The sequence below is a fragment of the Selaginella moellendorffii genome, unplaced genomic scaffold, assembly GCF_000143415.4.
Source record: "Selaginella moellendorffii unplaced genomic scaffold, v1.0 SELMOscaffold_3, whole genome shotgun sequence".
Taxonomy (NCBI): domain Eukaryota; kingdom Viridiplantae; phylum Streptophyta; class Lycopodiopsida; order Selaginellales; family Selaginellaceae; genus Selaginella; species Selaginella moellendorffii.
In genome coordinates this window covers 2,342,102-2,367,407 of record NW_003314264.1, presented here as the reverse complement: position 1 = coordinate 2,367,407, position 25,306 = coordinate 2,342,102, and the positions used below count along the sequence as shown (strand labels likewise).

The 25,306-nt window shown below is 41.2% G+C and overlaps 2 protein-coding genes across 2 annotated transcripts; one reads left to right on the top strand and one right to left on the bottom strand.

Moving 5' to 3' along the window:
• The first annotated feature begins 12,857 nt into the window (after positions 1-12,857).
• LOC9643501 lies at positions 12,858-14,478 on the top strand. Its single transcript, XM_024668574.1, has 7 exons — positions 12,858-13,079; positions 13,146-13,259; positions 13,501-13,699; positions 13,757-13,802; positions 13,847-13,925; positions 13,992-14,098; positions 14,145-14,478. The coding sequence occupies exons 1-7, from the start codon at positions 12,866-12,868 to the stop codon at positions 14,232-14,234; spliced, it is 849 nt and encodes a 282-aa protein (XP_024524342.1). The 5' UTR covers positions 12,858-12,865; the 3' UTR covers positions 14,235-14,478.
• Positions 14,267-15,583, bottom strand: LOC9655233. Its single transcript, XM_002963244.2, has 4 exons — positions 14,986-15,583; positions 14,897-14,920; positions 14,493-14,844; positions 14,267-14,443 (listed from the first exon to the last, which is right to left on the bottom strand). Exons 1-3 carry the CDS (start codon positions 15,182-15,184, stop codon positions 14,495-14,497), a joined length of 573 nt encoding a protein of 190 aa, XP_002963290.1. The 5' UTR covers positions 15,185-15,583; the 3' UTR covers positions 14,267-14,443; positions 14,493-14,494.
• Positions 15,584-25,306: the final 9,723 nt, after the last annotated feature.

The following is a 25,306-nucleotide window of genomic DNA, read 5'->3' as shown; positions in this document are numbered from 1 at the left end:
CATGAAAATAAATAAAAATTACTAGGATGATCTCATTCAAGATTATTTAAACTCACCTACAACCTAAAAACTTTAACACCACTCAAGTACATTGTTCCTTCATTATGAATGGTAATACAATACGAGAGCAATAAAGGGGAATCAATCAAGAAAAGATTAGTAATGTTAAAGAAACTCGATGAAGAACAATTACAAACAATCTAGATGCATAGCCATTCAAGCTAGAAAAAAATTGACTATGATACTAAAAAATACTCAAGAAAAGTGAAGAACTTAAAATTGAAGATCAAGTTCTTTAGTTTCAAGAATGTATTTCTGAGTTTTAAGGTTGTAGTTCTTGAGTGGCTGGGTTTTAAAGTTATAATTTTTGCTTATTCCTTCTTAAATCATTGTTAAGATTAGTATCCATTAATCAATATTTCCTAACCTTGTTGATATTGATAATATGAAGATATTCATTGTGAAATGTTGCAATTACTACCATTCCTAAAGTTTTAAATGGTTGAAATGATCCTTCCCATCTTGATTTTTTTTTTGAGCCAATTATCTTTAGTTAGAATCCAAGAACTTTAAGCACAAAACTCAAAACTTTGACATAGATAAAACAAAATAGAATCAAGATCAAAATTTTAATAGAAAGACAAATCTTAGAATTCAAATTTAAGAATTCAACTTAAAGAAGAATTTCAAGGTTCAAATACAAAAAAGACAACTCTAAGAAGATTTTCTTAAATCAAGCTTGAGAACTCAACTCAAAGATTCATGAAATGGCACAATGTGAAAGTTTTAGACCAAAACAAGACCACACTCATAAACAATTGTGCATAAGATCAAAAGAAAACAAGCTCTATCAAGAAAACAATAAGAAGAAAAAGAAAATTCAAGTTAGAGATTTGAACTAAGATCACTTAACATTTAATCAAGGAATGGGGAAATAATGGAGCACACAAGTGCACAACATCACCAAAGACTTCATCTTCAATCCCATATCCCTTAGCATGATCAGAGTGAGTCTTCTCAATTTGACTTAGAAGAGGACTAAAGAGCTAGACAAGTGGCTATATGAAGTTAGAAATTTACGAGCTTTCAAAGATTATAGAGAAGCCATACAATCTCAACATCGGCAAGAAATTTCTCCTAGCATACAAGAAAGACTTTATGTATACCGGCAAATACAAGTTTGTCATACATACTAGATATTTTATATGGGCTTTCAAGGTTTCCCTTGATGGAAAGCAAATGATATTGATCCTATGCATGAACAAGATTCCACCGAATTGCATCAAAGTCCTTGAGAACTACAATAGTGGCAACTCTCCGCAAATGAGTAATATGATCGATGTGTGAGATACAAAATCCCTAAGCCCCAAAGTGGAGCCGGAAGGGTGCCATGTGGTAGTGGCCGAAGCGAAAGCCAAACGAGCATAACACGTTTGGACTAAAAGCTTCGACTTGAAAGGTCAAGAGCGGGAGTGGAACTCCCAACAAAGTGCTCGAGGAATAAGCACAAAGTGAGCAATAAGCAAGGCCCTAAAAAGAGACCCAAAAGGACCAACACATGACACGTGGAAGAGTCCGAGATGGACCTAAGATGGAGTCCGAGGTGGAGTTTGAGATGGACCCGAGGTGGAGTCTGAGGTGGACCCGAGATGGAGTCTGAGATGGACCCAAGTTGGAGTCCAAGGTGGACCCGAGATGAAGTCCGAGATGGACCTGAGATGGAGTCCGAGGTGGAGTCCGAGATGGACCCGAGATGGAGTCCGAGATGGAGTCCGAGGTGGAGTCCGAGGTGGACCCAAGATGGAGTCCGAGATGGACCCGAGTTGGAGTCCAAGGTGGACCCAAGATGGAGTCCGAGATGGACCCGAGATGGAGTCCGAGATGGACCCGAGTTGGAGTCTAAGGTGGACCCGAGATGGAGTCCGAGATGGACCCGAGATGGAGTCCGAGGTGGAGTCCGAGATGGACCCGAGTTGGAGTTTGAGGTGGACTTGAGATGGAGTCTGAGATGGAGTCTGGGATGGACCCGAGATGGAGTCCGAGATGGAATCTGAGATGGAGTCTGAGAAGGACCCGAGATGGAGTCCGAGGTCAAGACAGAGATTGGGACCGAGACCGAGACCGGGACTGAGACCGGGACCGGGACCGAGACCGAGACCAAGATCGGGACCGAGACCGAGACCGAGCCCGAGGCCAAGACTGAGCCCGAGCCCGAGACCGAGTCCGAGTCCGAGTCTGAGTCCGAGTCTGAGTTTGAGTCCGAGTCCGAGTTCGAGTCTGAGAGGGTGAAAGCCCAAAGCGTTCGTCTCCCAGACCCTTAGGGGTTTGGTGAGCTCCAAAAGTATAGTAAGGGGGAGGACTGCAGTGGAGCCAGTTTGGCCAGGAAAGGCCAGTTTGGCCTAGAGAGGCTGTACCCAGTGTTGGGTGATGAGCTGCCCACTGGGAAGTCCAAGACTAGAGTGAACACAGACTGACAAGCGGGGTAGCTTGGTGAAGTGTTCAAGATCCAGCTCTAGTTCCCTCGGGAGATCGACTGGCCAATGCTCCCAGTCCAAGTGTGGGTGGCACTACCTACTTGGATACCAGGCGTGGCTCAACGAAACCTCGCTCTAAGCCCATGGCTAGAGCACCCAAAGGCGGAAGGTGGGGAGAGTACCCATGAGGCTTGCGTAAGGCCACAGTGTTTCGAAATGTTATCCCAAAGTCCTAGATTGTGAAAAAGAAGAGGAGTTGTCCTTTAGTGTAGAGACCAAGGATATGGTCATGTGAGGAGGACGTCTCAGTGGACCGTGGGACTTAGTGGTCGGGCTTGTGGGCCTTGATCTAGTGGCAATGTTGGCGAACACGGCCATGAATAAAAAGGGATTTGGTGGGGACTGGAAAAGGGATAATGGGGAAGGCTAATCCCCATGTCTGTGGGCGTCCTAAGGATGCTAAGGAGTGGATCTGGAATGATCATTCATGGATGGATGGCCCAGTCTTTGGGAGATGAGACTGTGATGCAAGTGGTGGTAGACCACCGGTGTGGCCAAGGTGAAGAGTGTGGCCTTAGCGTAACAGGCTGATATGTCGATGGTACCTTGGGGTGTCGGTCATAGGATCGGACACATGGAGCACTTGGGCCAAGTGCAATGGTTGAGTGGCATGGATGCCATTCTTGGGGCTAGTAAGTCCCTATGTCCAAAATAGGACTTATGGAGGTTGTGAGTAAGACTCCTCTAAGTGGTCGGAGGTGTGGTTGAGTGGTTAAAGTAGAATGGAAAATTTAGTCACTTACACGATGAAGCAAAGCCATGGCTCAAGTTTTTGATCTCCACACTCAAGATGCAAAAGTCAATGACCTCCACCAGTAAAGCAATCATAATTTTCTAGGATGACTTGCAAGAGTCAACACCACCAACTACCATTTCAACCCTTGTTGCTGGGATCTTGATTGCCACCGAATGTGGTCAAACAGCTCCATTCGGTGATTTTAATGGTGATTGTGGGGGGCTAGACTTCTAATGCTGCTGCGGTGATCGCCATTGCCACTACATCTCCACCGCTTTGCTGGTTCTCTTGCTGCTATGGAGCGTGAATGCCCAATAAGCCTATATTGAATTTGACCATGCCATCAAATGGAAATTATGGTTCCAGTGATTCCAACAATTTGATTCTAGAAATGGCACCTGATTGGGTATGGTCCCATGTTATCAAGCTCACTCCTTATGCTTCCAGCAAAAGAGTGGAGGTGTAACTATTATGGAAAAATGTATGGCAATTTGCTGAAATGAATCAAGGTGCATTTTGTTAAAATTTTTGGGCATGATATTGAAGCATGTAATGCTTCAAACATTCTTACTTTTATTAATTTGGTTTTACTCAAAATGTTTTCTTTTAATCAATAAAAGTTTGTGAACCAATCAGCCATTTAGTACTTTCATAGTCAGTCAATAACCACAGTCAACCGGTTTGCTAGTCACCATTTGGAATGGTTGGGACCAAACCTTGTCTACAACAAACTCATCAAGGAAATCCTTTTGATAATGACTATACTCCAAGATGGTCTTTATCGCGAATGTGACTTCAGGTATTGAAAGTTATCTATCAGCCAATCCTTACAAACATTCTTTCCTTACTGCCACGACGGCAGAAAGTCAGTATTGTTAAACCCTTTATCAGTCCTTTTTGTTCAAGTGTTAGTAAATTAGACTTTGCATTTATACTTGGCCAGATGAGCATAAGGACAGAATTCCTAAATGTCTATTTTGCCAAGCATACTTGGCTCGGTTTTTTAGTTCTCTTTTGCTTTGTTTTGCACTAGCTTAACAAGAACCCTCACGTATTGAGACTAGTCCCTCAATAATGCTAGATGATAGATTATCGTGTCTACCAAACACCCTTGCTATCATGCCCTTTGTGTTAGTCTCATTCCGGTCCCAAATGCTATTTATGGAAAGTGTCTAGATTTGCTCATTTGGCACATCTACAGAATGTAGAGATTGTCCTGAACACAATGGTGTTCATCCCGCATCCAAATTCACAATTTAGTGTCATTCCATATTTAGTAAGTTTTGAGCTTGTTTCAAAGACTAACTCCTGATACTAAGGGCTATGGGGGGTTCCAAATGTATAGTAGGGATAGTGAGTAGGTCCGGCATGGCTGACCAACCTGAGGTATAGTCTAGCTCCCGCTTGCATGTCTGTCTTTATTCTGTGTCTGGCTTGGGTCTAAACTCAAGTTCCATTCCATGCTAGCTGGTGGAGTACCCATGTCCTTGCGTTAGGCCATTAGTATGCCAAAATAGCGCCAGACTCCATTTGGCTCCGTTTTGCGTGCTGGTCTTGGAAATGGGATGATGGTTGCTCTAGGATTGTTCCAAGTCACTCTGGACTTTTATCCCTTCGCTCCTTGGGCTGTATGCTCAAGAGTTGCTCCGTGGTCCGATTCCATCACTCCTTGGCTCCATGCTTGGAAGTTTGGCACCATTCCTTCATTCAGTGGCCCAAGGCCTTGAACCTTGGGTTCCACACCATTATCCTATAGACATATGGCATATGACATGTGGCACGTAAAGGGTTTAAGTTCTGCTTCGTGGTGTTATCCTATGGTAAATCACCATAGGATAAAGGGTAAAAACAACATGCGCTACATTTGGTATTAAAGGATGAGTCTCGGCGAGTACTATCCAATGAGATTGGGCAACTAGTCTCATTGCATACATAGAGATGAAAATGATGATCCGAGTGGATACACACTTTGGTGCAAAGGCTTTGCATTCGTTCCTTGGGTATGGATTTTGGTTACTTTTTTGTACCATAATAATATGAGCTTGCTCTTGGGCTCATAAGAGGGATTAAGTTGTTCCAGTTGCATGAGTTTGAGCTTGGGCTTGTGAGAAAGGCACATTAGCAACTCAAGGTTACACATTGAGTTGGCAAGATTAATATTAGCCTATCGGTAGTTTCATGAGTTGCTCTTTGTACCATGGGTGAAAGCAAACCTCCTTGGATTTGCTATGAGTGGCAAATAGACTAGTCCATAGCTATTTAGCATGGCACTATTGGATCCTTCCTAGGCATAATTACAAGTGGATCAATCAAGACTGTAAGGATTAGTCTATTGGTTCAAGTAATCATTGCTGTGCTCTCTCATAAACTTTTCTTAGACTAAAGGCAGTGCAAACGCAAGCTTGAGGTTTAGTCAAAGATGAGACCAAAAAAAGAGTTGTCAAGGACGAAGGATCAAACACGTAAATCATTTTCTCTTGGAGAGATTATTCGCAACGAGGTGTTAACTCATTGCTCGTGTTCACATTATGCAAGCAAGAGTTCCTACCTTGATGCATGTTGGAAGTGATGGTCTTGTAAATGGTGAGTCATGGAATGGATAGCAGTGAAGCGCTAAACCATTTTTTCTAAGCTTGCCATTCAAGACTTGGGTTACAATACTCAATTCTTTTCCGGGGAACTTTGTTGTTCCTCCTTGGGTAGCTTGGTGTTGGATTAGTTTTGAGTTTGGTCATAAAGAGAGTGGCATGAGTTTGTCCATGTTGTGAATAAAAATTAGTGGGGTTGGGTGTTGTAAGTCTCTATCGGTGGGGTGTGGCATTTATGTTGCATTTTATTGAATCGAGTTGACATTTGATACTCACGTAAATCTTTGTATTAATAACATGGGCATTGCTTGTAGTGTTGCTCAATTGATGATTAATTCATTGTAATACTTATATCATATCCATGTGATAGTGAGCAATGTGTTTATGAAGTTGCTTGGTTAAACGATGATCAACCCCAAAGTGGTTGATGATGAAGCTAGTTTACTTACACAAAGTAGCATTGTAGTAGCTTTGACTAGATTCTCGATGAGAGTACATTATGCTAAGCTTAAGTTGGTTAATTTTTCCTTAAGGGTTTGCCCATTAAGTGTTGTAAAAAGGTTATAGCATTAACTTGCTATTGCTTGTTAGTTTATTCATTAGCACTTAAAGTAGATTGTTGGATGGAGAAGGTGTGTAGTTAAGGCATTGACATTGCTAGCACTTGTGTTAGTGGAAGTAGCATTGTTGTTCGAGTGATGAGGAAGTTTCCTTAGAACTTGTTTTTCCATGTCATTTTTCTTGTTAGTGTTTTAGCTTTACATTGGATCTTGAAAGTGATTGAAGAAGAATGTTAATGCAATGTAGATATCTAAAGATGTAGTCTTCGTGATCAAGCCTTGAATGTTCACTTTACATTTTGCGGATATCAATGTTTGATATCAGATATATAGGCAAAAATATTCAAGGCTTAAGCTTACTATGGGTCTTGAGAATTTGTGTTAAAGTGAACGTATATGAAATTGTAGGTAGGAGGAAGTTGGTTGAGTCTTGAAAGTTTGCATTCCTAGACTAAGAGTCATTATTTCTCTAAGATAGAAAATTTTCCATAAATTTTCTTAAACTTTTCCAATGGTTGATCTGTTGATCACTTTGCTCGAAAACCATTCCATTTTTGTAAGCCGATACAAACTAATGAAGGGGTTAGAGTTGACTTTGGTTAGCCTAAACCTTAGTACGTAGTTTGTATAATGCAGCCTAAAAGGGATGTTCACTTTTAAGGCTAAAACAATTGAGTTGGATAGAGTCTAGAGTTGGTGTAGAAAAGTGGCCATTGCACTTTTTTAGAAAGGTAACCCTTGTGCTTTTCTTCTAGCATTGTGCTTGGTGGCAGGTTGCACCTTGCATTTTGTTAAGACTCTATGAGAGTAGTGAACTCTCATTGATCTTGACTTGGTCTTGGTAGCTTTGTGCCTTGGCTGAAGATAGTGATGTCTAACTTAGTTGTTTAAGGTTGAAATGTTGGTACCCATACTATAGCTTTGTCTATGAGGAGGTTGTGTACCAATATGAGTTCATCTCATAGTTTTCACTTTAGTTTTGATTGTTGGTCATACGAAGCTAACTTCTTCAAGGCATACTCAGAGCTATTGGTTAAACGTGTCAGTGAGCTTATCATGGTTGAGTTGGATTCGAATGGTCATTTAGTTCGTGTTTGTCTATGAACCTTTATCTTGTACCTGGGGTATTACGTTCATGTTGGACAAGTATATAACTCGATGGCATGAGTTTAGTGTTTAGCTCTTGTGAAGGCAAGTTGAAGAGTGATTGTTAGTTGCTTTGCAACTGTAGTGCATGTGATCATGGAATGAGATTTGGATATACTGTCACCGTGGATCCTTGGAACCTTGAGGGATAAATGGGGATAAAATAGCCACTAAGGGCTCTCTCATCAAGCAATTGCCCCTTTTCTAGTTGGGTTAAGGGGAGAGAGATAAGGTGTGCTACAACGACTAGTAATTGCTTGTAAACTTTGTTAAAGACTTTTGACACTTGCTTCACTCGATGAAGATTTAATAGTGATGGGCTTGCTTTACCGAATGGTGTTATCTCTCCTTAGGATTGATATTGAGTTTTATTAGTCTTGATAAAGATAGTGTTGATGATTTGGTTGTAACTTTATGTTGTTAGCATTTGTACAATTGTTAGTTAGCAACTGTATTGATGTTCAAACGAACTGAGTGGCAAGTTTGAGTTAGTTGTGTTCTAGACGAGATTGTTTAATAAAAGTTCAATTTTGAGCTTTTCCTTGAAAAGTGATTCAATGATGGATTATACTAGCCTTACGAGAGGGAGAGTTAGTGATTGATATTGAAATATTTGAGTCCTTGTTAGATTTGAATTGGGATATATCCATCATTAATGATTCTTCTTGTGTTTGTTATGAAGTGTGTTATGTCTTTTATAGATGGATTCATGGAGGATTGTTTAGTGATCACTTGTTGAGTATAGCTTTATTATGTTTAGCTTTTGGATTGATGCAAACATGCTCTTCATTAACTTTGCATTATGAAGTTTAGCTTATGGATATGTTAAGGAGGATATTATGGATTGTACCATGATTTCTTCTTTAGCATTGAAATTAGTTCATGCAAGATTCGTGATCATTATTTGGCAAGATTTGGCTATAGGCTTCTTCGAGCTTTTGGTTCTTTGAGTTTTATGCTCATTGTTCCATTTTGTAAAAGTTTTTGAGAAAGGCATTTTGGCTCATTAGTTTCGATGTTGAAGTTAGTATTTGCATTTGGCACTTATTGGTGATAATTGACTATCGTATAGGATAGTTGATTATCCTTGTCAAAAAGTTTTGCTTGATTATTGTTGATATAGAATGATTTGCTATTCTTTGGGATGGTGGATTCCTTCTTTGACAATGATTATACATTTCTTTATTGATGGGATGATTGATAGTTTTATGTGATAGTTAATTGTTCTCTTTAATGGCTTTTGGTTTTTTGCATTACTACATGTTCTTTATGGTTAACTTTGGATTGGTCTCTTGGGTTTGAGACATTAATAGGATGTTGCCAATGCTTGCTTGAGCAACTCTAGTTCTTTGGTATTATTGACTAAGATCTATTCACATTGATTAGTGCGATAGTTGGTATAAATGAGTGTTTGTTGGTGTTATCACATTCATTTTGTTCTGTTAATTATTGCTCGAGTTAGTTTTGATAGATTAGAATGTTATTTCCTTTGAGTGATACATTCGCGAGCATTTTGCTTGCCATTTAATAATACTTTGTGTTCTTTGAGTTATCTTTGGTAAGTTGTTTGACATATTATTTACAATTTTTGGTAATTAAATTTTATCATTGAGTTTCCTTAATGATATACTTGTTATTGAATTTTGTTCGTGTAAGCTCCTGAGTTTGGACTTCCCGGGAGGTCACCCAGCCCAGTACTATTCAAACCCAAAGATGCTTAACCCCAAATATCCCAAGACCCTTAACCGATTGGAAAAGGGGGTGCACTCTTATTCATGGGCCCTTTCCCTCTATATTTGAACCCCATGGATCGTCTCTCGAGTCATTCCCTTTGGTTGCTTACAATCCACCACGCTTCCCTGCAAGTTTACGCCCTCGTGAACGAAAGGTGAGAGCCGCAGCTCTCCCGAGAGCCCCGCTCTCTTGACACCCTACCCCTCGGGTCGAGCCCAGCGGGAACAAACTGGACCAGCCAGATGTCAATCAACATGTGGTATGATTCCCCTAGCCAACCAACAGAGTCGGACTCGAGACTCCTCTGATACCAATGTAAGCTCTGAGTTTGGACTTCCCGGGAGGTCACCCAGCCCAGTACTATTCAAACCCAAGGACGCTTAACCACAAGTATCCCAAGACCCTTAACCGATTGGAAAAGGGGGTGCACTCTTGTTTATGGGCCCTTTCCCTCTATATTTGAACCCTATGGATCGTCTCTCGAGTCGTTCCCTTTGGTTGCTTACAATTCGATGGTGGTTCCTATGTTTACCAATTATGATGATTTTGGTGGTTTCTATGCTCTACTATTGGTTTATCGGATGATAACTTACTTGGAATACTTTTGTGTTCTAATCTAAGATTTAATCACTGATATTTAAAACTTTAAGATATTATTGTCTTTGACTTTGATATTATCCATCTATTGATCTTTGACTTTGGGCCAGTATAAATAGACTGACTTTAACACTTCGTGTGCATGGTGAAATCTTTAGTCATGGGTAACTACTGTTGACTGGTCACATAACCCGCCTCTTTGTCGATGTTCTTTATTCCGTTAAAAGGGCGTGACCATGTAAACAACTTTAACTACCTATGTACAGTAGTTTATCTAAACTTTACCAATGGGTTTGGTTTCTTTGCTCATGAGGGTTAAGGCCTTTGGCTTCTCTCTCTATGTCCCTGTGGGCAGGGGCGTATTACACTTTTGTAAGCTGGGTGACTCCCATAGTAGCAAGGGTGGCTAACTTTGTTGGTCATTTCTTTTTCAGCAATAGTCGGAAGGTGTTTGAGCTGGTAGTGTATCCGTGTTAGACAAAGAGGTTGCCTCCTAACTCATTTAAGTTGGTGCATTTCTCACATAGTGTGATCATCGTGAACTTTTTTTGGAGTTATTTTTTGGCGGTGGTCTAGACTCAAGTATGCATCAACAAGGATGTCGATCTTCCCTAGGGGGGAGAGTGTCGCAAATGTGACTTTAGGTATCGAAAGTTACTTGTCGACCAGTCCTTATGGACACTGTTTCCTTACTGTCATGACGGCAGGAGGTCGGTATTGCTAAACCCTTTATCAGTCCTTTTTGTTCAAATGTTAGTAAACTGGACTTTGCATCTGTACTTGGCTAGATGAGTATAAGGACAGAATTCCTAAGTGTCTATTTTGCCAAGCATACTTGGCCTGGCTTTTTAGTTCTCTTTTGTTCTATCTTGCACTAGCTTGACAAGAACCCTCGCGTATTAAAACTAATCCCTCAATAACACTAGATGATAATTTACCATATCTACCAAACACCCTTGCTATCATGCCCTTTATGTTAGTCTCATTCTGATCCCAAATGCTATTTATGGAAAGTGTCTAAATTTGCTCATTTGGCACATCTACAGAATGTAGAGATTGTCTTGAACACAATGGTGTTCATCCCATGCCCAAATTCACAATTTAGTGCCATTCCATATTTAATAAGTTTTGAGCTTGTCTCAGAAACCAACTCTTGATATTAAGGGAGGCTTGGGGTGAAAGCCCAAAGCGTGTGTTCCTCAGGGGGGGGGGGGGGCTGCAGGGGTTCCAAATGTATAGTAGGGATAGTGGGTAGGTCGGGTATGGTTGATTAACCTGAGGTATAGTCTAGCTCCCAGTTGCATGTCTGTCCTTGTTTTGTGTCTGGCTTGGGTTTAAGCTCAAGTTCCATTCCATGCTAGCTAGTGGAATACCCATGTCCTTGCATTAAGCCACTGGTGTGCCAAAATAGCATTAGACTTCGTTTGGCTCCGTTTTGCGTGTTGGTCCTAGTAATGGGATGCTGATTGCTCTAGGACTATTCCAAGTCACTCCGGGCTCCTGTCCCTTTGCTCTTTGGGCTGTATGCTTAAGAGTTGCTCCATGGTTTGGTTCCATCACTCATTGGCTCAATATTTAAGAGTTTGGCACCATTCCTTCATTTAGTGGCCCAAGGCTCTAAACCTCGGGTTCCACACCACTATCCTATGGACATGTGGTATATAATATGTGGCACATAAAGGGTTTAAGTTCCGCTTTGTGATATTATCCTATGGTAAATCACCATAGGATAAAGGGTAAAAACCATATGTGCTACAGTTTTGAATGCAAGACATTCATATTTCTTTATCATGGTACTTATCCCAAAGCTTGACATAAACATCCTTCCAAATCAAAGAAATAGCAACAAGTGACAACCACAAAAGGCCAAGCAACACCACCAACACTAGGATGCCCTGAACACAAAAGAAAAGAGAATGCACTTCAAAAAGACAAGAATATATGATCCTCTTTTGCAATGATGATGAAGAGGAAGGAGACAATGAAGAAAGCAAGAAAGAAGAAGAAGAAAAAGAAGAGTCACCACCAGCACCAACTCCACCAGTGAAGAGATGAAGAGCAACAGCTAAGACAACACCACCCTCGTGCAAGGCCAAGCCAACTCCAATGCGCAAGGGCAGGAAAACTCCTAAAGGAACCACCAAGGACAAAGGTAATGAAGCTGAAGGTGAGGAGACTCAAGAGAATACTCAAGAATGAGATCTTGAGCCCATAAGTACCCTACTGGATGATGCCAAGACTAAGACAAGTGCCAAGAAATGAACTCTATACCTCAAGTTGCCGGTGCCAGAGGAGCACAACGCAGTAGGAGCATCCTCAAACGTCTCCCCCAACACAAGCTTGTCCAGCATCTCCTCCAGCAGTGGTGCCACCAGTTCCAGCTCTCAATGCCAACACTAATGACATGCTGCATCATTCCAATGAGTGTCCCAAGCAAGAGCAATGCTGCGAGCCCAAGCTTCCACACCGGATCTTGAGCTTAGCATTTCTCTAGATTGTGGATGAAATGCAGTGCCTCCAGCCAACGCTACAGATGCTGATACGACTTCACAAGGCCCGTCCACAACATCTGCTCATACATCTCTTCCACGATGAGATGAAGTCCAGGCCATGACCAATGCCATCATCTACCAGCCCCTCAATGTGAAGCTCACAAAGATCTAAAGCGATATTCTCTATCTCAAGAGGACGGGTTTCCAGGGATCCGTTTGCTCCGAGACTCAGCGAATGAACAACAAAGTTTCGATAGAGGTCTTCACACATTTGGGTCATGTTTCTGTTCGAACCCCCACTCCGCCCCAGAGCATATCCCAGCGCTGTTTGGATTTAGGAGCATGTAAGGGGCGCTCGTTGTTTCCCCGCTCTGCCTCACAGTACTTGAAACGTCAGGCTCGACGTAGTAATTCAGAATCGTCTCGCTTTTTGCTAGGACCATCAGCCCTAATCCGTGCCCTAAACTTTACAGGCTGAATGGAAGTGCTTGGCGCAGTGTCAGCGGCGGAATACACTGCGCTATCGCGCGATGTGGACGAGCTGATCGAGGCGTTTGCGATCCTTGGGTGCACGCAGCTGGCGCAGATGAAGGAGGTATGGCGATGCCGCGGCTTCTCCTTCATCCACCAGGCCCGTCGCGCCAAATTGGAGCCCTCGCGGTTCATGCAAATTCTCTACACCTCTGCCTGTGGTACGCCAAATTTTCTTTCGTTTTGCTTCTTCCTCTCTGATCCCTCAATCTATTTCGTTCGTTTAGTTCATCTTTCTCCAGAGGAGCCTTTCTCTTGGAGACTGGGAGCCCTCTACGCGGTCTACATTCTCTATGAAACGCAGGAATACTCTCCCAGAGTTAAAGTCTACTTGTCTCTCGGTACGTTAGCTCTTCCATTTTTTTTTCTAGATGGAGCATTGTCGCAACTCCTTTCTTTGTTTTTTTTTTTTTTTCCTTCTCTTCTCTATCTTCTCCTCCTTTCTAATGAGTTTAGTTTTACATGGTTCCAGGAATTCCTCCTGATGTTTAAAGTTGTCTCTAGGTACGTAGTCGTAGTAGTATCCCTTTTATTTTCTTTTATGTTCTTCGTCATAACACTGAAGTTTTGCTTCTCTTGCAGAAAATTTGCAATGGCTCTTATCTCTCGCTCAAATCGTGAGGGAGGGACCGGATCCCGTTCCACTGCACGTAATTCGCTACATGGTCAGGCACAAAGCGTTTCTCTATGGCCATACCTGTGTTACTCTCAAAACTGTGAAAGAAGCTACCGAGCGTCGTATCAACCGGATTAATGAGCGTTTGCAGCTGGCACGATCCAGGTACGCTGAGATCTTTGTTTGATGGTATTTGTCGTCAATAACTTTCTCATCTTTCAGGTTGCTTTCGTCTGTTCCCACAAAGGAACATATCTTTGGAAACCTGGTAAGCAAAAGAAGTAGATTTCCTTCCTAATATTCTTTTTCCAGGCATCCGATGTTGGGATTGACGAGACGACGAACTCTACTTTTCAAGAATATGAACAAGCCAAACAGAGAATCTTTGAGAGTAAGAAATTTGCTTGCTCAAGAATGAAAAAAAAAAAAAACTCACATTCTATGTTTCTTGCCGCAGGAGTGAATGGTCAGGAACAGCAGAATCAGGCAGATTTAAGCAATGAAATCAACAACATTTCCATTGCTCGGGAGGAATTCAGAGCGGAATATCTACGACAAGCACAGGTAAGATGAAAGAAGAAATCATTTTTAAACACCCCGTGGCTTGCAGGAAACCGCAATGAACGAAGACACCTTTGAAGACTTCAACTTCGACCTGATGCAATTCGGCGACGACCTGGAGGAGTTTCTGAGCGCCTGAGACATCCAGAATTCCATCAGTACCAAAGCAGCTGGAAAACCGCAAGGCTTCCAAAACCATTAGCCAAAGTTGGATACAGAGATTGTGCCGAACGCTCTGGGATTATTAGGACGCGATTGATTGGGGTCCATCTTTCGTCGCAAGCTCTCGGAAAAATCTCTTTGTGAGAGAAAAATGCCAGCCGATTACTGGATGAAACCAAAAACGTTCTGGAAAGAAGAAACATGACTCAAAAAGTTGTGAAGAGCATTCTAGTACCTCTATCGAAACTTGAGCGCTCGCCGTCTCATGGGATTCGCTTCGCCATCGCCGCTGTCCTTCCATCCCAGTCGCCGCGCTCTTTCCTCCCACAGGGCAGCTACTTTTCTCATTTCTCCGAGTGCTGCCTCGGCCTTCTCCCTGGCTTCCTCGCTTGTTTCCATGCCTATATTGCACTTCTCGGCCTCCTTTTGGTACTGAGACGAGAGCTTCTTCGCATCGACCAGGGCCATCTCCGCTCGCCGCCGATCATCCTCGGCCACCATCTCCTGGAGTTTGAGGTCCTCGTTAAGCAGCTCGAGGCGGTTCTTGTCCAGTTCTTCTCTCATCTCCGGATCGTCTCTGCTGCAATCTGCCACCCACACAACTTGAGTACACAAGAAAGGAAGAACGAGTAGACTCACCGAGGAGCGAGAGGTTCCCCAAGTCTGTAGAAAAAACCAAACAGTCCCAACGTTAAAGAGAATAAAAGAAGAAAAATGGAGAAACTTACTTGACACGGCAGCAGTCACCAAGTTGCTAGTCAAGCAATCGCAGCTACAAACCGGGCACTCCACCTGGATGCTGGAAGCAGCGCCTTCCTGGAGCTGCCAATACAATGGCGGGCCAACAATGTACATACCCAGGGCCAGAGCAAGCAAAAAAATCATGAGCTTCACTCTCGACGACGACGGCCCAGATTGCTGCGCCATTCCTTGTTCTTCCGTGTAGATCTGGATGAGAAATCCCTAGAGTGCCGCGGACAGATCCACAAAGATTACTTAAATCCCTACGCCCTCGCTACCTACCTAGCGGCTCATGCCAACAATGCTGGCCTTGGCCAGGCGGAATTCGCCGACCCCGCGCCCTGATCCGTTCCACAGCATCCAATTACCCTACCGGGGGAACCACGGCGCCAGTCGACGCGAAGGATCCAGTGGCGGCACAGCTCCAACCATGGCGGCAATGCTACAATTGCGTCGTCGGCCGATTGGGGCAATGCCACTCCCCGGGCGCCATCGCAGCTAAAGCTTGAGCGATTGACGACGGCGCCAGCTAAGCCACGAATATTCTGCGCTAACTAAACGAGACTTACCCTCTTGTCAAACTCAAAAGCTGCCAACAAGCTTCTCTCAGGAAGTGGGACGAAAACCAAACAAGTACGTCCACACATGATCCTGATAGCATGGTCATGGAGACCCTTTACCAAAAACAAACTATGCACTGTGGAATTGTTCTTTGATGCTCTTCTACTAATCACTTTATCACTCAAAAAACCGTAATATATACCAGGGCTCCAGCCCAGGAGCCATTGCTGGAGCTGTCATTCTCGTGTGGTGCCATCTCTTGGATTTTGAAAACGAATGCAGTCACAAGAAAGAACTTCATTTACAAAGGTTGGTTTATTATTGTTTATTATTCTTTTCTATGGCATAAAGGGATTTAAAATATCTTTGGTAGTGGATATACCTAAAATATGCTTGAATATTCTAGGAAATTCTATTATCTATTCATTTAGATTAAACTTGTATTTATAATTTATAAACATGTTTATAATTATTGATAAATTGGATTATTCAACAATACTAAGTATGAATGACAATACTATTAAGCAAACCAAATTTTTTTATATACAATGAGCAGAAGATTATTATTATTATTTATTCACCTTTAGTTTTTCATCCATACAATTGTGATCAATTATAGGAAGAGACACAAAATAACAAAGAAACTTACAAGCTTCTTAAAGATTTCTATGCCATAAAAAGGATCATTGATATTTTTTATCTGGCTGAGATGTTTATTAAAATCTATAAAAAGTATATTTATCTGTAATATCTAACTATAAAACATTCAAAATCAGTGTTAGCTATTTTAAATTTTTTGTATTTTTGGTATGCTTAAGCAAACCTGTAAGGTAATGAATATACTTAGATTATTCTTGGATATTCTATTATATTCTATTATGTAATGCATTTAGAATAATTTATTATTTATAATTTATAAACTGTTCTAAACACTTTCTAGTATATTCTAGTTTATTCTACTATATAAGTTTTTATATATAATAAAATTATCTTTGTGGGTGTATGGAATATGGAAAGGGAATACAGAAAATGTGCATATCAATTAGCCTAAAAACCTTAACTTATATATAGGAGCGAGTGGTCTAAATTTAAATCAATCCGACGGCTACAAAATTTCACTAATTAAAATCAATCTAACGACTACCAAAATCTCACTATGCTAATATTAATATATGGCATCTTAAGTGTACACTTGGACTTCACATTATCCCCTCCTCTTGGAGTAATAGAAGATCATCAAGGTTCTCTTATAGATGGGACGGGATTTGAAAGAACATCAGGAAGAGGTATTAGTGGATCTATAGGTGGTATTAGTTGTTCTTGATCCCTTTATACGAAATGTTTCAACCATTGAATATGCACAATTTCTGGAGGATTAGTTTGCTGGACTTTATACTGAACCTCATAAACTTACAATTCAACTTGTTGCAACACCCGATATGGTCCTTTCCACTAAGTAAGGAACCCTTTAGATAAACTACGTACCGTAAAATGGGGAAAATAGACTAACACCAAGTCATCCACTTTGTACTCTATAAATGGACGATGACAAAAGTTATAACACCATTGTTGTCCCACTTGTATATGGCTAAGTGTTCGGCAAATTTTGCTCAGACAAGTGGAAGAATGCTTGTCAAATATTGATCCTATAACCTAGCATTTGCAGCTCGTGGCAATCACAAAAGTAAACCCAACTCTATTGGTAATATTGGATCATGACCATATAAGAGTTTATATAGTGAAGCACTAATAGAACTTTGCACCTTGTGATATATGCATAGCAAAAAGATGGCAAATAGCCATCCCAATCAGAATGCAAAGTTCAGATACTTCATGATCATCCTTTTGAATGTTTGAATGAGTCATTCCACCAAACTGTTTAACTGTGGATGATAAGCATTTGTGAAAGTGTGGTGTATCCCCAATTGAGATGTCAAAACATGAAATGCCTCAATCATAAATGCAAAACCATTATCCAAAAGAATCTTCTCTGAACAAAAATGCTAGAACACTACTCAATTGAGGAGAAAGTATCCAACAACATTTATATAGGTGCTAGCAAAAACTTCTACCTAGCAAGTTAAGTAGTCAGAAGTAATAATAATATACTCATTACCAATAGTCGACCTTAGAAAAGATCCTATAAGATCAAACACCACTAACTCAAATAAAAAGAAATTGCAATTGACTCCAACTATCTTTTCGCAACACAAGGGGGATTATTATAAGTTTTGCACCAAATGCAACTACATATATACTAGGTAATATTACATCACATCTCTGGTCAATAGTAAGACTTGTATAGTTTCTCGGTCATACAACAATATCTTATATGCCTATTTAGAACAGATGAATCATGGTAGATATGGAAAAACTGTGGAATAAAGATTGAAGGCACCACTAACCGTAAATGATCATCAGGAGCTATCCCCATAAAATAAAGAAAGCCGTCTTCAAAGTGATACTGAGAATGTAAATGCTGAAATGGCAAATCATCAGCAAATGATGTAAGATCCTCAAACCTATCTCAAAGCCTTTGAATCCGTAACTCAATGTTTTAAGCTTCGCAAACTTCATCAAGAGAAGGTAAATATTTCTTTACACCTTGTAGACACTAAACGTCAAGTACAACAACCGTTAATGGCACAGAATCCTCATCTAAAAAATCTATAGATGCTGGAACAATAAGCTCATTAGAAGTATGAGAAGAAAGTGAAGAAGGAAGAGGAGCTCAAGAAAGGGCATCAATATTAACTATAGAATTACTCGAGTGATGGACAATATCAAAATCATATAAATAAAGTTTCAAAACCCATTGAGCAATACAACCAACTAGGTTATTCCACTTCAATAATGAAGTAACGGTAGCATGATCACCCTTTAGTAACATTTAAGAACCATGTAGATATGCATGAAGTTTCTCAAAACCCTAGATTGCTGCTAAATACTCTTTCTCTATTGTGGAATAGTTTGTCTCTGCTAGTTGTAATGTACACCTTAAATATGTAATGGGATGGTGCTGACCAAACAATTTCAAGCTCTCTTGCATCAACACACTTCCAAGACCAATATCATAAGCATCCACACACAAAATGAAAAGTTAAGTGAAGTTAGAATATGCTAAAACCGGAGGAGTCATCAATAGCTTTTTGAGATTCGTGAACACTTGCTCACAGCTTGCAAACTATATGAAAGATCTCATTGATGACTTCAGCAAAGCTCGCAATAGTGTAGTGCGATCAAAAAAATGATCTACAAAACAATCGAGATACTGCACTTTGCCCAGAAAGCGCTACATATCATTCACATAATTTATAGTAGGGAACTTTATAATAGCCACAAGTTTATTAGAATCAACTTGCAAACCCTCACAAGAAATATGGTACCCAAGATAAGTCGTGTCTTTGGACCCAAACACGCATTTCAACTATTTTAACTTTAAACCAACTTCCTATAATTGATCCAACACTTTACGAACATCATGGATATGTTTCTTCCACATCCCCTCTAAGTGGATCAAAACATCATCAATGAAGTCAATAGTCACCTTTAGCATATCGCAAAGAATTTTATCCATCATCTATTAGAAAGTCATTGAAGCATTATTTAAACCAAACAATATCACCAAGAACTCATACAAACCAAATGGTGTATGAAAATCAATATTAAAAATATCTTTTTCAACTATCGGTACTTGTCACTACCCAGAACCAAGATCTAACTTGGTGAACCAACAACTTTTCCCTAAGCAATTCAAGAGATCAGTAATGTGAAGAAGAGGGTACACATCCAAAATTGTCACTTCGTTTAACAAATGATAGTCAATGCAGAAAAAAATACTCCTATCAAGTTTCATCAAAAGATGAGGTTCACATGCCTAAGGACTCCACAACTTTCGAATAACACCCTTTTCCAATATCTCCTTGATGTTTATAGGTAAAATCTTGATCTCTTTGGGTGACCGATGGCGAATAGGAACCTTAATTGAATGAGCATCCCCAGTTGAAATTAGATGACATGTGGCAATCTTAGCCCCAGACAATAGGTCAAATTGAAAGAGATCGGCATACTCCTTCATGAATCAATCAACCGTTGCAACACAAAAATTGTCAAAGGAATTGGAAAAAGGAAGAGCAGAATAAGATAGAAACATAGGAGGAAGTAATGGGGAGACAAAAGTAATAGAAATAGAGGAATAAAAAGGTACAAAAGTAAGAAGAATGAATGAAATATAAATAAGTATACCCTTGACATGATTGTGCTCTAACCAATCTATACCAAGGATGAGGTCAAAAGCTTGATTCGGTACCACCCATAATGACTACAACCTAAGCTCAAAATCTCCCACACGCACAACTAGGTCCACCTCATCCTGCGCATATGCATATGTACAGCCATTACTATAAAGAATGAAAATTGGCTCTGCTGCATGATACAAATGTAAACGGCAACATATGGCAATAGGTCGAGCAATAGAAAATAAATTCAAACTTATATCAACTAACATGGAGAGAATAATAGGAGACTTCTTGTTATAAATCGAACCTATATCAACCAACATGGAGAGAATAATAAAAGACTTCTTGTTATAAAAATGAGCTTGGAAAATAAACACTAGATGAACTAGTGCTAAGTGAACCCCTTGATGATACTCACAAAAGAAAGATGGATGGGTCACTGATTTAGTCATGCAAGGTCCCTCCATTACTCATGTGACTCCTTGTTTCTTAGGTGTATCTCAATTTTCAAACCTTCCACTGTAGCAACACGAATATCTCCACTTAGGAAATGGAAGCCATTAATCTAGAAAACGCCGACAACGCCAATAAGTGTCATCACATGCCCAATAATAAACATCACAGCCACGACCACGTCCTCGCCCTTGTCATTGAACTCGAGTAGTAGCAACATTAACCTCCATTGGAACAAGACCATTTTCCATAAGAAGTGAAATTGAAAAACATGCAACGAGAAGTGGAAAAGGCAATGTCTCATAACATTGTGCGAAGTGAAGGGCATTGTAAGCGACTAATTTTTCCATTTTACTTTAGTCACTTAACTGCACCTCCGACCACTTGGACGAGTCTCATTCACAACCTCCATAAGTCCCAGTTAGGACTTGGGGCTTGCCAGCCCTGAGAATGGCATCCATGCCACTCAACCTTTGCACTTGGTCCAAGTGCTCCATGTGTCCGATCCCATGACCGACACCCCAAGGTACCACCGACGTACCAGCCCGTTACGCTAAGCCATGCCCATTCACCTTGGTCACACCTGTGGTCTAACGCCACCTGCATCATAATCCCGTCTCTCAAAGATTGGGCCGTCTGTCCATGAGCGACCATCCCCGATCTACTCCTTAGCATCCTTAGGATGCCCGCAGACATGGGGAATAGCCTTCCCCGACAACTCTTTTCCAGTCCCCACCAAGTCCCTTTTAGTCTATGGCCGTGTTCGCCAACACTGCCACTGGATCAAGGCCCGCAGGCCTGACCGCTAAGTCCCACTATCCTTTGGGACTTCCTCACCATGTGACCGTATCCTTGGTCACTGCATTAGAGGCCTACTCCTTTTCCCTTCCACCGTTTGGGACTTTGGGACAACATTTCAGAACACCGTGGCCTTACGCAAGCCTCATGGGTACTCTCCCTGCCTTTCGCCTTTAGGTGCTCTAGCCATGGGCATAGAGCGAGGTTCCGTTGAGCCATGATAGGTATCCAAGTAGGTAGTGCCACCCACACTTGGACTGGGAGCATCGGCTTGTCGATCTCCCGGGGGAACTAGAGCCGACTCTTGAACACTTCACCAAGCTACCCCGCTTGTCGGTCCGTGTTCACTCTAGTCTTGGACTTCCCAGTGGGCAGCTCATCACCCAACACTGGGTCCGGCCTTCCTGGGCCAAACTGGCCTTTCCTGGCCAAACTGGCTCCACTGCAGTCCTCCCCCCTACTATACTTTTGGAGCTCACCAAACCCCCCGGGGTCTGGGAGACGAACGCTTTGGGCTTTCACCCTCTCAGACTCGAACTCGGACTCGGACTCGGACTCGGACTCGGACTCGGACTCGGGCTCGGTCTCGGCGTCGGCCTCGGTCTTGGTCTCGGTCCCGATCTCGGTCTCGGTCTCGGTCCCGGTCTTGGTCCCGGTCTCGGTCTCAACTTCGGACTCCATCTCGGGTCCATCTCGGACTCCATCTCGGACTCCATCTCGGACTCCATCTCGGGTCCATCTCGGACTCCATCTCGGGTCCATCTCGGGTCCATCTCGGACTCCATCTCGGGTCCATCTCGGACTCCATTTCGGGTCCATCTCGGACTCCATCTCGGACTCCGTCTCGGTCCACCTCGGACTCCATCTCGGACTCCATCTCGGGTCCATCTTGGGTCCATCTCGGACTCCGTCTCGGTCCACCTCGGACTCCATCTCGGACTCCATCTCGGGTCCATTTCGGGTCCATCTCAGACTCCATCTCGGGTCCGTCTCAGACTCAATCTTGGATCCATCTCGGGTCCACCTCGGACTCCACCTCGGACTCCATCTCGGGGTCTTTCTCGGACTCCACTTCGGACTCCAACTCAGGTCCATCTCGGACACTTCCACGTGTCATGTGTTAGTCCTTTTTGGGTCCCTTTTTGGAGTCTCGCTTATGGCTCGCTTCGTGCTCATTCCTCAAGCACTTTGTTAGGGGTTCCACTCCCGCTCTCGACCTTTCAAGGCAGAGCTTTTAGTCCAAACGTGTTACGCTCGTTTGGTTTTCGCTTCGGCCACTACCACGTGGCGCCCTTCCGGCTCCACTTTGGGGCCTAGGGATTTTGTGTCTCACAGGCATCATCAAGGGTGGTTGGAACAAGTGCATGCACAAGTCCTACAAAATTTTGATGAAGTGTTAGCCACAACATTCCTAACTTGATTCGCTCCGACATATTTGGCTCTGCATGAAGTAAAAAACTTTGGAAACAAATGCCAAATTGCATCATTAACTCAGATGGCTTTTGACAAAGGCAATGTAATTGCTGAAAAACATCATCACAATCATTGGCATGTTTGAATGCATGTTTGAAAACATTCGGGAGAATACTCTAATCCTTACGAGTGGCTACACTCAAACCATTGTATTATTGTAATGCTGTCCCTTAGAGACAAGTGGGAAACTCATGCTAACATCGAGCATCATCCCAAGAATGATATGTGATAATCACCATGAAATGATTAAACCAATGATACACATCATCTTCAGGATTCTTATGAAAGAATTCCAACTGAATGTGAGGATTAGCACTAAGAGCAAAAAGAGTTGTACTAGGTGCCATAAATGCTGCCATCAACTGAGTTTGGTTATTCAATTGCAATCATATAACATTAAACAATTGCACCAACTACTACTCAAAAGTCAAAGGAGGAGGAGGCTATTGCTCCGCTATGAAGATGAAGGAAAAGGAAAGAGTAAAAAAAAGAGAAATAAAAAAAGTTAGAAGGAAAGGGAATGCAAAAGCTAAATCTAAATAAAAGGAAAAAACAAAATAAAGCAAATGGAAAAAGATAGATCTAGAGGATGCAAAGTTAAATGTAAACCAAAATCCCAAATTCAATCGCTCCTCAGGGACAATAAAAAATGCCCCTCATCTCTACTAATATAGGTGCATGGAATATGGAAAGGGAATATAGAATCAATTATCCCAAAAACCCTAGATTATATACAAGAGCAAATGGTCTGGATTAAAACCAATTTGACGGCTACCAAAATCCCACTGCATTAATATTAGTATATGGCATCGTAGTTATACACTTAGTATTAGTTATAAATTATATACATGATAGTAATTATAAACTTCTAATTGATTAAAGCAACAAAACCAAGCATCGTTACATGCAACACATAGACAATTACTTTTCAAGCATTTTTAATTCTTTTTAGAATTTTAAAAATATTACTTTTCCTAGATTATAAATGAAAATTAAAAAAATACATTAATAATTTAAATTCTAAGAAATCAAATTGTGATATATTAAGTAATTTGTGATCCTAGTTTTGGGGGGTGGCCTCACCAAAAGTTTTGCAAGTGTGTCAAATATATGAAAAAAAAAACATATATATGCTTAAATTGTTGTAATATATATGTATATCTCTCAAAATAATATTTTATTTATTGAATTGGATTTGAATTTGTTTTAGTTCACAATCTTATATGTAAGTTTCTTCTAATCATTTTAAGATATCATTCTTTTCCTTCTAAAATAATTGGAGAAAGTTTTTATTTACATACACACACAAAATATATATATGTAAAAATATTTTTAAAAAATTATTTTATAATTAAAATTTATATTTACTTACTACACTTTATTTTTAGTCTTTTAGTTAACCTTTATTCTAATATTTTTTTGGATGTAAATCTCTCAAAACTTTTACCATTTATTCCTTATAATATTATATACTATGAGGTCCAAGTATATGACTACAATGTTGTATATTAATATTAACATATAATAGCTGTCAGATTAGTTTTAATCCAAACCACTTGCTTTTATATATAGAGTAGGGTTTTTAGATTAATTAATATGCACATTTTTGTATTTCATTTCCATATTCAATGCACTAATATTGGTAGAATTGAGGGGCAGCTTTAATTGTCCATGAGAAGTGCTTGGATTAAGCTTTTGATTTAGCTTTTGCATCATCTATATTTTATTTTCCTTATAGCTTTTTTAAATTTCTTTTCTTTTACTTTTTTTTTTTCTATTCATTCATCTTTATGGCAGAGCAACAATATCCTCCTTCTTTAACTCTAGAGTAGTAATGTAAGCAATTAAATCTTCCATTCTACTTTAGTCATTTAACCATACCTTCAACGATTTGAAGGAGTCTCATCCATAACCTCTATAAGTTCAATCCAAGGTTTAGGGCTTGCTAGCCCCAAGGATGGCATCTATGCCACTCAACCTTTACACTTGGTCCAAGTGCTCCACGTGTCCGATCCCATGATTGACACCCCAAAGTACTACTTACATACCAACTTGTTACGCTAGGGCTATGCCCATTCACCTTGGTCACACTAGTGGTCCAACATCACAGTCCCATCTCTTAAAGACTAAGTCATCCGTCCATGAATGGTCATCCTAGATCCACTCCTTAGCATCTTTAGGATGCCCGCAGACATGAGGAATAACCTTCCCCAATATCTCTTGTCCGGTCCCTACCAACTCCCTTTCTATCCATGGCCGGGTTCACCAACATTGCCACTAAACCAAGGCCCATAAGCTTAACTACTAAGTTCCACAGTTCTCTGGGACTTCCTCACCACGCGACCATATCCTTGGTCACCACACCAAAGGATTGTTCCTCTTCCTTTCCATAGTCTGGGACTTTGAGACAATATTTCAGAACACCGTGACCCTATGCGAGCCTCTTGGGTACTCTCCCCGCCTTCTACCTTTGGGTGCTCTAGCCATGGGCTTAGAGCGAGGTTCCATTGAGCCACACCAGGTATCCAAGTAGGTAGTGCCACCCACATTTGGATTGGGAACATCGACCATTTGATCTCCCAGGGGAACTAGAGTTAGCTCTTGAACACTTCACCAAGATACCCCGCTTGTCGGTCCGTATTCACTTTAGTCTTGGTCTTCCTAGTGGTCAGCTCATCACCTCACACCTGGGTACAGCCTTCCTGGGCTAAACTAGCCTTTCCTGGCCAAACTAACTTCACTGGGCTCTAATCCCCACACTCTCCTTACTATACTTTTAGAACCC

What these genes read in the sequence shown, in the direction of transcription:
- LOC9643501 (XM_024668574.1), top strand. Translation starts at nt 12,866, where the DNA reads ATGGAAGTGCTTGGCGCAGTGTCAGCGGCGGAATACACTGCGCTATCG. An exon ending in TCTCTACACCTCTGCCTGTG is followed by an intron (nt 13,080 to 13,145) that starts GTACGCCAAATT and finishes TCGTTCGTTTAG; the next exon opens with TTCATCTTTCTCCAGAGGAG. An exon ending in TAAAGTCTACTTGTCTCTCG is followed by an intron (nt 13,260 to 13,500) that starts GTACGTTAGCTC and finishes CTTCTCTTGCAG; the next exon opens with AAAATTTGCAATGGCTCTTA.
- LOC9655233 (XM_002963244.2), bottom strand. Translation starts at nt 15,184, where the DNA reads ATGGCGCAGCAATCTGGGCCGTCGTCGTCGAGAGTGAAGCTCATGATT. An exon ending in GGTGACTGCTGCCGTGTCAA is followed by an intron (nt 14,921 to 14,985) that starts GTAAGTTTCTCC and finishes TTTTTTCTACAG; the next exon opens with ACTTGGGGAACCTCTCGCTC. An exon ending in GGGGAACCTCTCGCTCCTCG is followed by an intron (nt 14,845 to 14,896) that starts GTGAGTCTACTC and finishes TGTGGGTGGCAG; the next exon opens with ATTGCAGCAGAGACGATCCG.